Source organism: Phyllostomus discolor, chromosome 5, assembly GCF_004126475.2.
Source record: "Phyllostomus discolor isolate MPI-MPIP mPhyDis1 chromosome 5, mPhyDis1.pri.v3, whole genome shotgun sequence".
Taxonomy (NCBI): Eukaryota; Metazoa; Chordata; class Mammalia; order Chiroptera; family Phyllostomidae; genus Phyllostomus; species Phyllostomus discolor.
Window position 1 is genome coordinate 6,499,634 of NC_040907.2, and position 13,860 is coordinate 6,513,493.

Sequence of the window (13,860 nt, forward strand, 5' to 3'; positions counted from 1 at the left end):
TGGGAAGGGCCAGGGCTCAACAACACTTCCCCAGGCCCTCTCTGAATGACACTGGTGTGGCCGATCACTTGCCGGGGCTCACGTGAGTTGTGAAAGACTTCCCATGACTCTAACACATTCGACCTTGAAGGCTGCTTCAGATTTTACAGCCCACTTTTCTTCCCTTTGCGGGAGCTCTTTTATGCCACAACCCTCCTACTTCTTTCCAAGCACACATCTGATGATGTGCTTGAAGCATCGCATCTTATCGCTTCTAAGAGCCCTTTGCTGCGATCGGTGAGATTCCTGACATTCGTTAACGGGGGCTGCTTGATGTGGCCTTTGTCCCTGGAGCCAAAGAAACTGTCTACTTTGTTCAGTGTACCAGTGAGCAGGGACACACCCCCATCGCCCCAGATGAGCTGGCATAAGACACACTAGAGCGCGTGCCAGTGTCTCTGCTGCTATGAGTTACCTTCAGAATGGGCTCCATGTAGGGGCGGATGAGCCGGGGGGCATTGGAGACCAGGTGGCCCAGCATGCGGGCGCTCTGCTCCTTGATCCTTCCAATACCACTGTGCTCCAGCTCTGTCAGAATCTGCAGGGAGGAAAGGCACAGCATGGCAGAGGGAATCCTAGAGAGGAACTGCGTGTCAAAGCGTGGGCAGGAAATAACGAGGAGGAACCAGAGCTCCACTGTGGACCCAGCAGCTGCCTGGTCCTCCACAAGCAAAGGGCACCTCTGCGGCTCAGAATCTTGGGCACAGCAGCGACCAGAAGGCACACTGTGTGGAACCAGCCCCTTCCCCCCATGACTGCACCCGAAGGCCCCAGAGTCCTTTCTAAAGCACAGGTTTTAGCAGTGCAGCAGTCCCAGGAGGCTGAGAAAACCCACAGGACTGAGCAGCACTTTGCAGAAATGAGGAACGCAGGAAGGGCTGTCTGCCATAAACGTCTTTGTCCAGACAGCAGATCACCAAGGGCGCCTTAAAAATGCCGGCGGTGCCAAAGAATAGTCAGATCAGCCACGACGTTGCAAGAAATACTGGTATTCGGTAGTGGCCCGGGCACACCTGGGCAAACCCAAGCAGCTGGGGATCACGTCCGTAGAAACCCCTCGGATTTAACGACCAGAGACAGCACGTTTGCTCTCACACCCTTAAAGCAGCAGCCAATCACACACCGTGCTCCTGGTGACACAGACGAAAGAGCTCACGGCAGACAGATTCCTGAGGAGCCCAAGTTGCCAGAGGGAACCTCTGATTAGTGACAAACGTGAAGAAAACAAAACAAAGCTCCCGTTAACTCTGCTGCCCAGAGGAGGAGTCTGAAACTTACTACTGTATTTTGTCTTGGGCCACAGGCCGCAGAACCCTGGTTTTCCGGGCCGGCTTAGCGGGCAGTTTTCCTGCCACAGCAGACAGCAGCAAGAGGACGGGGTGGGGCCCTAAGAACAGACCCGCGCCGGCAAGGAGCGCGCAGCTCTCTGAGTGGGGCAGCGCGGGGCCAAGTCACAGCACCCGAGCTCACACATCTCCAGAGCCAGAGAGCAGCACTGCACCCCGATAACAACACCCCAGGCCCACCTCAACGATCAAGACAGTAGAAAAGAACAAAGCCCATTCAGGTAATGTCCCTTATCCAGGCATGAAAATGAGCACTTCAACGTGAGAAAATTTGCATCAATGTTTAAAAACAAGACAAGTCACTTCAGACTTTGGGGTCTCAGAGGCTCGGTTCCGGCCGTGGCGTGCTCACTCGGTGGCGCTCCAGCTCCTGCCGCGGCAGGGCGGCGCGGAGGCCTGGCAGCTGTCCGTGAGCTTCCAGCGAACACTGGCCCCCCGGCCTGGCCCCTGATGACGCGCTGGGAATGCAGTACGCGCTCGGAAGGTCCGGTAACTGAATTAAGGCCCCGACAGACTCGCGGGGAGGTATTTCTACATCAGCTTGCTGAGCACGATTTGGACTGACAGGCTCAACAGTGACTTCTTCCCCAAACCTTAGGTGTTTTAAAAAGACCAAATAGGCATTTCTAGCACAGACCAGCAGTTAAAGAAATAAACTATTAGGCTAAAAACAGAAGTGCCACCATGAGTATAACCTTCTAATTGACTGAGGGACCGAATTTATGGTCACGTTAATCATGACAGATTGGGAATGGATGCCATTTCTCCAGGGTGAAAACTACATACACGAATGAGTTTTTGTGTTTAAGTTCTCGCTGTGTTAGGGGAAGCATCTAGTTCAAAAGAAACCAGGGAGGAGGGTAGGAAGCGGAGAGTGGGGTGGGACAGGGCGGAAGTGGGGAGACAGGAGATGATTGGTGAGCCCCAGTGAGCCCCAGCCAAGGCGGGTGGAAGTAGCGTGAGGCAGGAAGGACTGGTCCCCGCATCGCTCACGAGGGGGCCACAGAACTTACTCGGGGGGGTAAAGACAGGTGTTGGCAGGCAGTGAAAACCCAACTGGACCGGCCAGCAACGTCAGTCTGCCTCAGGCTCCAGTCCGAGCAGCTCGGTTTGGCACCTCACGTTATACAGTAACGAAAGCCCGGGGCCACAGACTGTGGGCAATGACCATGAGACCCAGTGCCGAAACCCCACCCTTGGCCTCTGTGCTTGACCTGGCAGCAGCAAGAAAAGCAGGAGCGTGCAAGGGCAGAGGGGTGCTGGGAGGACCACCTGCAGCAAAGAGCACCGAGAAAGGGAATCGCAGGTGACTCGTCGGGAAAAAGAAAGAGCTGCAGGACGGGTCAGCCTGGGACTAAGAGGCACCCTGAGTCATACTGACAAGTGGCTTATGAGGTGACAGACACGAGAACTGTAATTACAAAGCCTGGAAAACATGTGGAAGTATCTCGATCTTGAACCTTCCTCTCCCTTGTCTTCACCTCTCTTTCCCCGGACCTCTGCACTGACGGAAGTCCTCTTCCCGCCGCCTCTACATTCGACAGGCTCGTCATTACCTGGATGAGCATCTTGCGCAGGAAAGGCATGACGAAGGCGGGGTTCATGCTACTGAGCCGGCCCACGGTGCAGATGGCCAGCTCCCGGATCTCGAACACCTGGTCATTCAGGGCCACGAACAGGGCCTGGAGATTCTCCGCCTGGGCCAGGTGTGCATCGAAGCGCTCGTCCAGGGACGCCAGGACGCAGAAGCGAATGTCAGGGTCTGCAAGAACAACCACGCCGTGAATGCCTCTTCAGCACCCTCAGCTCTCTGGGCCTTCCCGGTGTCCCCCCCACACTGCCGTCAGCCTAGTGAGAGGCTCTAGGTCCCCTTCTCTCCTCTCCCCTGTCATCCGTTTCTCTGCTCCCGGGGCGAAGATAATAAAGGACAGATCATCTCACAGCAGCAGGCTGGAGCAGCCAAGCCCGACACCTCGGCAGGGAAAGAGCTGCACATCAACCTGCTGAGGCTGGAGGTCTCCAGAGAGGCTGTGCAACGAACCTGCCCCCAGCCCCTGGACCCCCCCAGGCTGTTTCTGTCTAGTCAGCTTTACCGGGGTCCGTTATCCCGACCACGAGCAGCTTGCTGAGCACGTCTGCCACCACCTGCACCGCAGTCTGGCTGACCACGTGGGCGTGGCCGCTGATGAGGTGCACAGAGGGCGTGAGCAGGCGGGAGCAGGTGCGGGCGGCCTCCATGCGGATCTCCTTGTGCTCGCTGTTCAGGAAATGGTCCGCGCAGTGGCGGACGAACTGGGTCAGAGAGTGTCCTGGGCGCAAAACGGAGAGAAAACGGAAGAATCACTGCTGCCTCAGACAGCAGGTCTGCAGCTTGCCAGCTGCACTTTTCATGTTATGGCTCCTAATTCAATTTTCAACAAGATATCGATCAGCAAGATGTTGACTCAATACTCCTCCTAGCAGACGAGCCTTCAGCTGTGAGAAAGGCAGAAGGGGGGCAGTGGAGCTGGGGGACAGGAAGGAGAGCATCCCCCCACTCTAGTCCTTCCTTTACTCCCTTCAGAGAGTAAATCATTGTTTTATTCTGACCAGACCCTTTATATTTCCGGAGAGTAAACCAACTCTTGGTCAAATTCACCTTGTGTATTTTAGTTCCTGACTTAAACACCAAAAAGAGAGGCTGATGTAGGCTGGGTTTAAGCACAGCTACTCTCTACTCATTACCAGTGAACTGTCCTGGGTGTTGGTCACGGCCAGTGGGGGAACTAACTCCAGAGGGAAAACACAGATGGCTGTCCTAGTCGGATGGCACCTTCAGGCTTTTGTGTTCGCTTGTTTCCCCGGAGACTTGACTACCACCACCTACATGAGCTTAAATTTCAAAAAAGTAACCATTTTTCTCTCTGGAATTGTATCTCTCTAGGGAATTAATGGGGGATGATCTGCAGTTTGGAATTCCAAACTGAACTACATAGTACAGCACTCTTAGAGATCATACAGCCACTGGATTCCAAACACCCAAAAGCCCCTGCTCATACATTTGAAAGCATTAAATACCATCTCAGCCACATGGTGGTAGGGCGGTAAGGGGGACCCATCTCTGACTTTGCCACCTCTGAAGCATTATTTTCTTGGACGAATGCACACTTCTCCTGAATACCACCTGCCCCAAACTCCTCGGGGGGGGGGACAAGCAGTAGGAGTTAGCAATACATGGAGAGCATCCAGGAAGGACGAGCTGCTGCAGAGTCAGCTACCCTGTCTCCGGGGCCCCTAGCAGGGTCCAGGAATCCTAGGCACCCTCATTCCATTCGCAAAGGGCCCAGCATCACGCTGTCTTTGCACGAGCCACTGCAGTCTCTTACCTTCAAATTCAAAGGTGCCAAGAGTCCGGAGGGCAAGAGTAATGCTGCCCACGTCACTGGCCTCAGGGAGGGTTGTGAGGCCAGGGGAAGCCAGCTGGTGGGCCAGGCCCTTGGGCATGCCTGGGTGCCGGAGGGGCTTGTGCATCAGGACCAGGGACAGCATCTTCAGCAGCCCATCCTGGATGTCCTTCTTCAGCTGTGGGATCTGACGGCTCAGGTCGTAGAGCACAGCCGTGAGGGCGGGGCTGAGGGGGAGGACACCAATTACACACGGGGCTGCACACACGACATTCAGTCCATTCTCGAGACGAAACTATCCTCCTTGTCCAGCAAGGGGATCGGGCCCCATCACTGCTTGGTCTTTAAAGCAGAGAGGATACTACAAAATAGGGCAAATGTCCTGAACTCTCTTGGCCTCATCACAGATTTCCAAACGACGAGTTTCTGGTTGTGCCATGGGAGAACTTGCTCGATAAACCGCCTGGGAGGCCAGCGAGAGCACCCTCCTTATTTTACAGATGAAGCGAATTCAAGTGTAGAGAGCTTAAGCAATCCGCCCATGGGCCTATACACAAGAGCTGCAAACATTAACTGAGCACTGCCTACATGCAAGGCACTGCGCTAACAGTGGCTGTTTCATAAACTCACTTAATCCCTACAACCCCAACCAGTAGGAATTAGTATTGTACGCCCTTTTCAGGTGAGGAAACCGAGGCTCAGAGTAAAGTAACTTAGTCACGATCACATGGCTGGCTAGTGAGGAAACCAGGACTCGAAACTAGCCTATGTGCTGAGCGAGAGCCGCCCTGCCTATCGGATTCAGTGTGCGAACAGCCGGGCCTCGCTCTCTCCGCACAGTCCCGGAACCGGGGCCCAGGCCCCAGGCTGCCGGAGTCGGGGAGCCGAGGTCTCTGACACCCACCTCAGCCCCACCGCCAGCATGGGCTCCAGCAGCTCCTTGATATCCTGCTGGATGCCTGGCCCCATGGCGCGAGCCAGCATGCTGATGCAGGTGAACACTGTGGCATCCACCTGCATGGCCTTCTGTCTCCTGCAGGGAACCAAAGAGGGGCTAGTTTAGACATAACAACCTTCCGTGATGCCCCACCTCAAAACTGCCTCGGGGCAAGGAGGGTCACCCAGGTAAGGGCACCACTTGGTGACCTACTGCAAAGTCTAGGGGGCCCATCACACCAGAGTCCCTGTAGATCTGTGCAACAGTATTTAAAACAACAATCCAGCAGATGGCAGTAAAGTGTCTTGAGGAACTGCCCCAATTCACTCCACAGGAACCATAAGGGTTAGTGCGGTGCTGGCCATGGTACCTACTTGGGAAGCAAACCCAACAATGTTGTACATTGGGGACCAGAGTACAGGGCATGGCCATCCTATGGAAAGGAATTTTTCTCCCCATGAGAATGCTAGGCTTCAGAATGGGTGAGTCTTCTTCATTCACCAGAACAACCCTTGCTACGAAAACAGGAAACTGTAAAGACACAATTCTAATGAACACTGACCCCCTAGACTTAGAGGACACCCGGCCTCTGCATGTTGCAGGTGCCTAAGGTTGTTTTCGTGCTTTATTCACTGGGAAGAGGTGGAGTAACATAGCCAACTTCAGCGATAAGAAAAAAGGTGACTATGAAGTCCCCTAAGTTCTAACCTAGGAGTCCTCTCTTTAGGTCTTGTATCAAATCAAGGCCTCAGAAAGCCACAGAAAGGAGCACAGCTAGGTGACTCCCAGTGACGACTACTGAAAACAGCACTGACACCTAACACGCTCACAGGGTATTCAACCAACGCAAATATTGACATCACTGTCATTTCACTCAGAAAAGGCTGGAGCTCAGCCAAGGAAGCGCTGTCCTTTACATGACTGGCTAGACTATGGAAGTTAAAGAAGCAGAGAACGGGCTTGAGGTCCATGGAAACAGATGGAGCATCCTTCCTCTCCAACCAAATGGGGTGGACAGGGGAATCATACTAGCGATGCTTACTTATGGGCAAAGTCCTTCGGGGGCAGGGCCGCTCGGATGATGTCCAGCACGCGAGGTAAGTAGACCTTAAACTCAGACCGCACAGCCACGGAGAGCAGCCCCAGGGCCTGGAAGGCTGCCGTGCGCTCCTTCTCCTTCTTGACGCAGCTTAGGACGTGGTTCATGGTATCCTGGAGGTACTGGGTATCTGAGCACAGAAAAGACAAAGTGTATGGCTCAAGGTCAGGGTTGGTCTATAAAACGAAGGTCTGATTCCTATGAAACACGTAGGTTTAGGAATAAATTAAGGCCCTGGCTGGTGCTCAATCAGTGGATTCGGCGAGGGCCTGCAAACCGAAGAGTCACCAGAACAATTCCCCATCAGGCCACATGCCTGGGTTGCAGGCAGTGTCCCCGGCTGGGGGCGTGTGGGAGACAACCAATCAATGTATCTCTTATGCATTGATGTTTCTCGTCCTCCCTTCTCCTCTGTCTAAAAATCAATAAATAAAACCTTTAAAAAAAAAGAAATTAAGCCTGTTGGAAAGATGTTAAGAATTCAGAGGATGTACTAACCAAAGACTTATGCTTAATAATCACTTCTCAGATACATCTTTTGAAAATACTAAAATTGTAAGATTTTTTCTTTCAATAAAAAAAATAACTTACAGGGTCTCCAAAAAAATAATATCACATAATTGTCTCCACTGTTATATTTTGAGGAAGAGATTACATCCTCCTATTTGAGAAATATATGCTGTCTTGTTTAAAGACAAAGAGAAGACCACCTAAACTATTTTATATTATATTGCAATTCAAAGTAACATTAAATACTGTTTGTAATACACAGGCCATTCCATTTGGCTTAGGCCGAGAAACCACTGCTATTACCTGGAGATCTCTGCTGCAGTTACATTCAACAGAACAAGATTTAGCCTGCAATTTGGAAGGCCACGTGTGCATTTTCATTAAGTTTACACAAGCCAATGTGCACGGGCAGGCAATTCCCGGGCAATTAAAGCTCAAGTGTTATTACTCCTCTGAAGGCTGGAATTTCTTGATCCTTGCCCCTTCTTAGATTTCTTCTCTTCCATCTCACTGGCCCCAAGTCTGTGCCCCAGAAGCACGTAACAGCAGAGAGGGAGAGACCAGGCATCCGTTAGGGAGTCCGGGGTGTCGAGGGCGACTGAAGCGCAGCCAGAGCACAGTGAACTAGACTCGCCAACAGCACGCACACGTCACTGCACTTATTCTAATGAGAAACGTCTTCTCCCACGGCCCCTGCGGTCATATGACATTAAAGCATGCTGGGGCTCGAAAACGGTCAGAGACTAAGGACATACAACCCTAACATCACAGAGCATCAAGGAGAACTAGACCTTTGCAAAGGGGAAATGCCTTTCAGCAGGAAGCAGCTTAACTCCAGAGAATTTCCTGTTCTGGACTTAGCACCCGCAGACATTAGGGATCTGACTTGGTTAGAGATTCGAGCCTGATCTTAGGGTGTTTTTGATGTTACCGAAGCTGACATGGTCAGGAAATTCAAGCAACGGCTTCCAAACTGCAAGCTTTAAACAAGCGGCGTTTTTCTGATGAGGCACACACTGTGGAGGCTGCCCAGGCCGAATTTCAATGGCATCTTTTAGTGCATTATTTAATAAGACAACAAAAACCCACATCAAAGGGGGCCCTTGGAGCCTCCGCACCCTGCTGCCAGGCAGCCTTTTGAACTTGCTGGCCTCCACAACGCACACGACTTTGATCAAATTTGGCCTAGTTACTGGTGTCTTCTGAACCACAGACTTTCGACCCGAGATTGTTTACGGCTCTACCAAACAGGGGCATTAAAAAAGAATGGAAAGCTGGAAAATAGGGGTGATTTTCATAGAATCACTTCTTCCTGGTTCAGTGGTTTTATGCGGCTAATCGTCTTGTTCTGACTCAACATGCTCTGCCCTCGCACCCAGTGCACCTAACGGCCCCACAGCTACGGGTTTCTCCTGCTGTTCCGTCTGGGCAGGGTGGCGCAAACTGCGTCTGTGCCAGGGAACGGCACCTGCCGGGGGTCAGGCTGGCCTTCTGCTTCCGCTCCTGGCTCTCACTTGGTCCTGAGGGCTTAGTAAGCACAGGTGACATGCCCCGCAGTGAAGTGAAGACACGTCCGGACGGGGGCAAATACAGAGGTGCAGCAGGACATCAATATGAACAGGCCACCGGAGCAATAGTATAATGCTCACCTTTACCTAATTTCCAAAATGGACTGAAGGAGCCAGAAGAGGCAATAATAATGATGATGATGTCCATGTTGAGGGCTTATTCTGTGCCAGACACTTAGAGCAGGTGCTCAGGCATTAGTGCAGTTCACCTTGGGCCAAAGGGACTGTTTTAACGCCACAGTCGGGGAAGGTCAAGTATCCCGTCCACAAGCTCGAGGTTACAGACAGAGGCAGGGGTCACCCCAGGTCTGACCGCCACACATCTGCACAGCGGGGGGCTATCACAGAAGAGGAAAGGACGCTTCCAGCCGGGGCAACCCAGGAAGGCCTCAAGGAAGCCAGTGTCCAAGCTGGGCCACCTCCGGGAGCCAGGAATTCACTGCCCAGTGACCACAGGGCAGGAGTATGGGAACCCACAGTTCCTACTGTCCATGACACCTGCCCCTGGGACATGCAGCGCCCCCCCTCTCTGGGCAGTCGTGAGCCATCTCAGTGACCACCTCCGAGGGGAAGCAGGACAGCCATCAAATCCCCCGTCCCAAGAGGCTGCTGCAGCATCTACAACGAAGCTGCCCTCCCTTCTGTCTCTTTTTAGTTCACTGATGAACGTGTTCGTTCCAAACACGAGAACCTGCTTAGCTCTAGAATTACCTCTCTGCCTACGCATTCTGACTGCCCTTACACCTGCTGCCTCAGCCAACTGTAGAAAACATGAACTGGTACCACAGAAATGGGACAGGAGGCAAAGAAACCAGAGACTAGCTCCTGGCTGGCCCTGCTTCAGATGGGAAGCAGGCCTGTCCATTACACTTTTTGGAATGACCTGTCCATTCATTTCCCCTTGAGTGGGTGACGTCTCCCACAGACACCCTCCTCACCTGTGAAGGCAGAAGGTCGGAAGGCAGCCAAGCGGGGCAGCAAGTTAAGGATCGTCATTTGGATCAGCGAGTTCTTGCTGTTCCTGCATTTCAGCACCCACTGGCACACCTGAGAGAGGAAGGGCACAGGGTTGGCAAAGGGGAGGGAGGTGTGGAGCCTGGGAGGAGAGGAAGCGGGCCTCTTGCCACCTACCTGATCGAACTTCTCTTCCATCAAGTCTCTGCAACACCGACTCTCCACCAGGGTGGACTTGGCAGGGCTGGGGGACGCCCCAAACCCCATGAGGCCTTGATGAGAGCTGTACCCCAGGAGTCCCACCAAGGCGTTGGAGTGCTGGGGCTGTACAGCCTGGAAGCTGGTGAAGGGGGTGATGTGACGAGGTTTCGTGCCGAAGCCGAGATCCCTGCAGTACTTGTCGTGGACCAACTGCTGCTGCGTGATTTCCTCCATTTCCTCTCTCAGGCGCTGTAACATGTGGGGGGAACCACCTTCACCCACAGGTGCATCTGCCCAAGCACTGTGAGTCTACAGAGCAACACATCCACCTGACCCAGAAAGGGAACCACCTCCAAAGTGGAGGGGGGCCACTCTTCAGCTACAGGATTGCGGCTTCCCCAGAACCCTGCAGGGGGCCTGGCTTTGCTCTGATTTAGGCAAAAGAGCACCACCAGCTGGGCAATAAAGAAGCAGTAGGGGCCGGCTGCTAAGGACTCGCCCTCCCACCCCAGGCTGGTTCGGGGAAGCTGGCTCGCACACTGCGGGGTCTGCAGACCCAGCATCCTGGCGAGGAAGCCTCCTGCCGAGCCGAGGGGCAGCCCCACGCCGGCACCTGGCTACGGACGGTCCGCTTTCCTCCTCCTTGCCAGAAACCCTGGCAGAAACAACTTGGGCAAATAATTTTCTTTGAATCCTAGGAATTCCACAGGCCATGTGCAAAAACCTGACTGACTCAGAACTCACACCTACTCTGTATTCAAAGGGCTGCCTAGCAAGCCACCCTCCAACAGGCCAAAATAAAAAGGATGTAAAACAATTTTCTGAATTTTCAAACTTTTCTCAATATAGATTTTTCCCCCTGAAAAATCCTGTCTACTATTCTTGTCCAGGTCACCAGTGACTCCTATGCTGCCAAAATCCGATCATTAAGTCTCAATCCTCGTCTTTCTTGACTTGTCTGCAGCCCCTGACCCAACGTGCTGCTTCCTCCTCCCTGAAACTCTGTCTTCGCTGGCTCTCTGGGCCTGTAGCCTTCCGGTCCCACCCCCACCCTGGCCGCGCCTCTTCTCCCGACTCCCGGCTCTCAGACCCCCTCTCTTCCCCGGCTCCACTAGTTCCCTGTGGTCACCCCACCTCGTGACCTGAAATAACACCTGTGTGCCAACAACCCCCCAGATCTATGTCTTTCAGTTACCTCTTCCCAGAACTACTCAGCATCTCCACTCAGACTCCCAACAGGCACCTTATGCCTGACGGGCTCAGAGCCAATTCCTGCCGCTCTACCCTGAGGCGGTCCAAACCTGCTCCTCCCACCTCAGCCTCTCCGCCTCTGGAGCCTCTGGAATCGGCAACTCCACCCTCCCCGCTGCTCGGGTCAAACACCTCCACTCTACTTTCTCTCCCACTGACCCCCAGACCCCAAATTCTGAATCCAGCCGCTGCTGGCACCTCTAAGCTCCCACTGCGGTCCAGGGCCACAAAGGTCCCCTGCTAAGGCTGCTGCAGTTCTCTCCGAACTAGGCTCCTTGCTTCAGCCCTTGCCCCTCCGACGATCCATTTTCAACACGGTGGCCAAGGCGAGCCTTTTGAAACGAGTCAATGTCACTCCGCTGCTTAAAAGCCTTTAGTAGCTTCCCACTTCCCATGCAAAGTCTCCAGAGTGGCTTCTGAGGCCCCGTGTGACATGCCACCTCCCTGCCCCAGGTGCTGCTCTGACGCCCTCTCCCACCTCCCCCTCCTCCCAGTCTGCTCAGCCACAACGTGGATTCTGCTATCACCCAAATAAAGCAGCGTGCTCCCGCCTTGGGGCCTTTGCGCCTGCAGAACCAATGGGCTGCACTGCTCTCCCCCAGGTCCTTGTGTGGCTTCTCCTCACCCCCTCATGACTGTGCTCAAACGTCACCACAGTTTAAAATGCAATCCTTACTCCATGCTAGCACCCCTACTCCCTGCCCTGCTTTTCTCCACAGCATTCATCAGCACATGATACACTATTTAGCTTTACTTATCCACCCATTGTCTGTCTCCCCCTGCTAGGATGTGATGTTTTATTCATGCTGCGTTATTCTAGCTCTTAATACAGGATGTAGCTTGCCCACAGTATTAGGAATTACAATACCTCACACTTGGATAGTTCTCGGTAATTTACAAAGCACCATCGCAACAGCACTCATTTCAGTCTAGGAGTCAGGCAATACTGTCTCGCTTTACCGGGAGGAAACAAGGATCCCAGAGCCGTCTGGGCTACCGTGGAGAGCACCACGTTATACTTGGGTGGGCAAATCTCTGAGGGCTACCGCGTAAGGAACTCCCACGAAGTAGCGGGTACTGTGCTGGGCACTGCACATGTACCTAGAAACCTCCCTGGAACTCGATGAGATAGATGGGGTAAGATCCCCGTCAAAAGTGAGGAAAACAAGACGAACGAAGGTGAAGTGGTTTCCCCACGTCACAGGGTATAGGGAGGAGCTGGGATTCAAAGCCAGACCCTCCTGTTGCCCCCCACAGGGCAGCACGTGCTGCCCCCGACGCCCCACGTCTGGGGCGCAGCCACTGAGTCTGGGGGAGCAGGAAGCCCTGGGGTGACATTTCACACCAACCAGCTTCCCGCCGAGAGTCACGGGGGAGCTCTGCCTCCATCCGAAGCCCAACTACTTCCACTGTCTGCGTGCTCGCTGAGGCCACTGCCGAGGCTCACCTAGACCACCATAACAGCCCCCTGTGGCAGCTTCGGACTGGGACCTCCACCCTCGAGGGCCCCAGCTGCACTCTGAAACCCACCACCATGCTTGAGCCAAGGCCACATGCTCCATGGGCTGCTCCCTGCCCGTGAGCGCGCACCGCAGGACCGCTGAGGCGGCCTCCCGAGGCGGTTCTGGCCGCCGAGGCGGTCCTGCGGCACAGATGAAGACACCTCCACCCCGCTCTCCTTCCCCTCCCCCTCCCCCTCCCCCTCCACTCAGGGTCAGCGGTGCGCTGAGGTCTGGGTTCCTGCAGCTCACCCCCCATCTGCTCTCGCAGGCATTCCCCTAATAAAGTCCTGTACCTAAACCCACTTCTGCAGCTGCTTTTCGAGCTAACCCACCTCCTAACTGATCTCCCTGCTTTCATTCCTGCCTCTCCACAAGCTTCTCCCACAAGGAGCTCCTGCATCATTAAAAATGGATGACATCCCCCTCCCCCCAACACATACATCTCCAGTGTTTGCCCCCAAGATCAGAATAAGAGCCGATGTTTTCCAAGAACTACGAGTCTACCAGTCTGGCCCCTCCCTCCTCCTCCCTGGCTGAGGGTGCGCCAGCCACGCTTCCCTTCTTCAGGTTCCTTGAGCTCGTCAAACTCTCTCCCACGTCAAAGCCTCTCTGCCAGGAACATAATCTCCGGCAAGGCTGGCTCCTCCACGTCCTACAGGTCTCAGCTCAAACGTCACCCCCTCAGGACAGACCTTCCCTGAGCCCCCAGCCATACACCCCCACCCCCGTTACCCTTCCTCCCACGTCTTCCCAGAACTTGTTGCTATCTAAACTACCTCGTTATTTCTGTATTGCCCGCTTCCCCTAGAGAATGTCAGCTCCGTGAGGACAGGGACCTCGCCCCATCTTGCCCGCAGAGCGGCTCGGGAGGAGCGCGGACGCCCCCGCCACGGCGTCTGACCTCTCCCTCCATGCTGCTGATTCGGACCAGCTCGTTGAGGATCAGCAGAGCTCCGTGGATCCGGTCGTCCCGATTCATGCCCTTCTCCTTGGCCAAGGTCTCATCGAACCCTTTCTCTGCTTCTTCAAACGTGTGCTATGTAGAGACGGACAATGCCTCAGTTCCCCAA

The 13,860-nt window shown here is 54.1% G+C and overlaps 1 protein-coding gene across 1 annotated transcript in view; it reads right to left on the minus strand.

The window, feature by feature from the left end:
- MTOR (mechanistic target of rapamycin kinase) overlaps nucleotides 1–13,860 on the minus strand; it is a 111,368-nt gene that overhangs the window by 91,488 nt on the left and 6,020 nt on the right. The window contains exons 6-14 of the mRNA XM_028511253.2: nucleotides 13,692–13,826; nucleotides 10,014–10,286; nucleotides 9,821–9,929; nucleotides 6,748–6,934; nucleotides 5,673–5,801; nucleotides 4,751–4,995; nucleotides 3,479–3,694; nucleotides 2,942–3,147; nucleotides 455–577 (exon numbers count right to left, since the gene is read on the minus strand). Of these exons, the coding sequence (XP_028367054.1) occupies nucleotides 455–577; nucleotides 2,942–3,147; nucleotides 3,479–3,694; nucleotides 4,751–4,995; nucleotides 5,673–5,801; nucleotides 6,748–6,934; nucleotides 9,821–9,929; nucleotides 10,014–10,286; nucleotides 13,692–13,826 (1,623 nt within the window). The remainder of the gene's footprint in view (nucleotides 1–454; nucleotides 578–2,941; nucleotides 3,148–3,478; nucleotides 3,695–4,750; nucleotides 4,996–5,672; nucleotides 5,802–6,747; nucleotides 6,935–9,820; nucleotides 9,930–10,013; nucleotides 10,287–13,691; nucleotides 13,827–13,860) is intronic.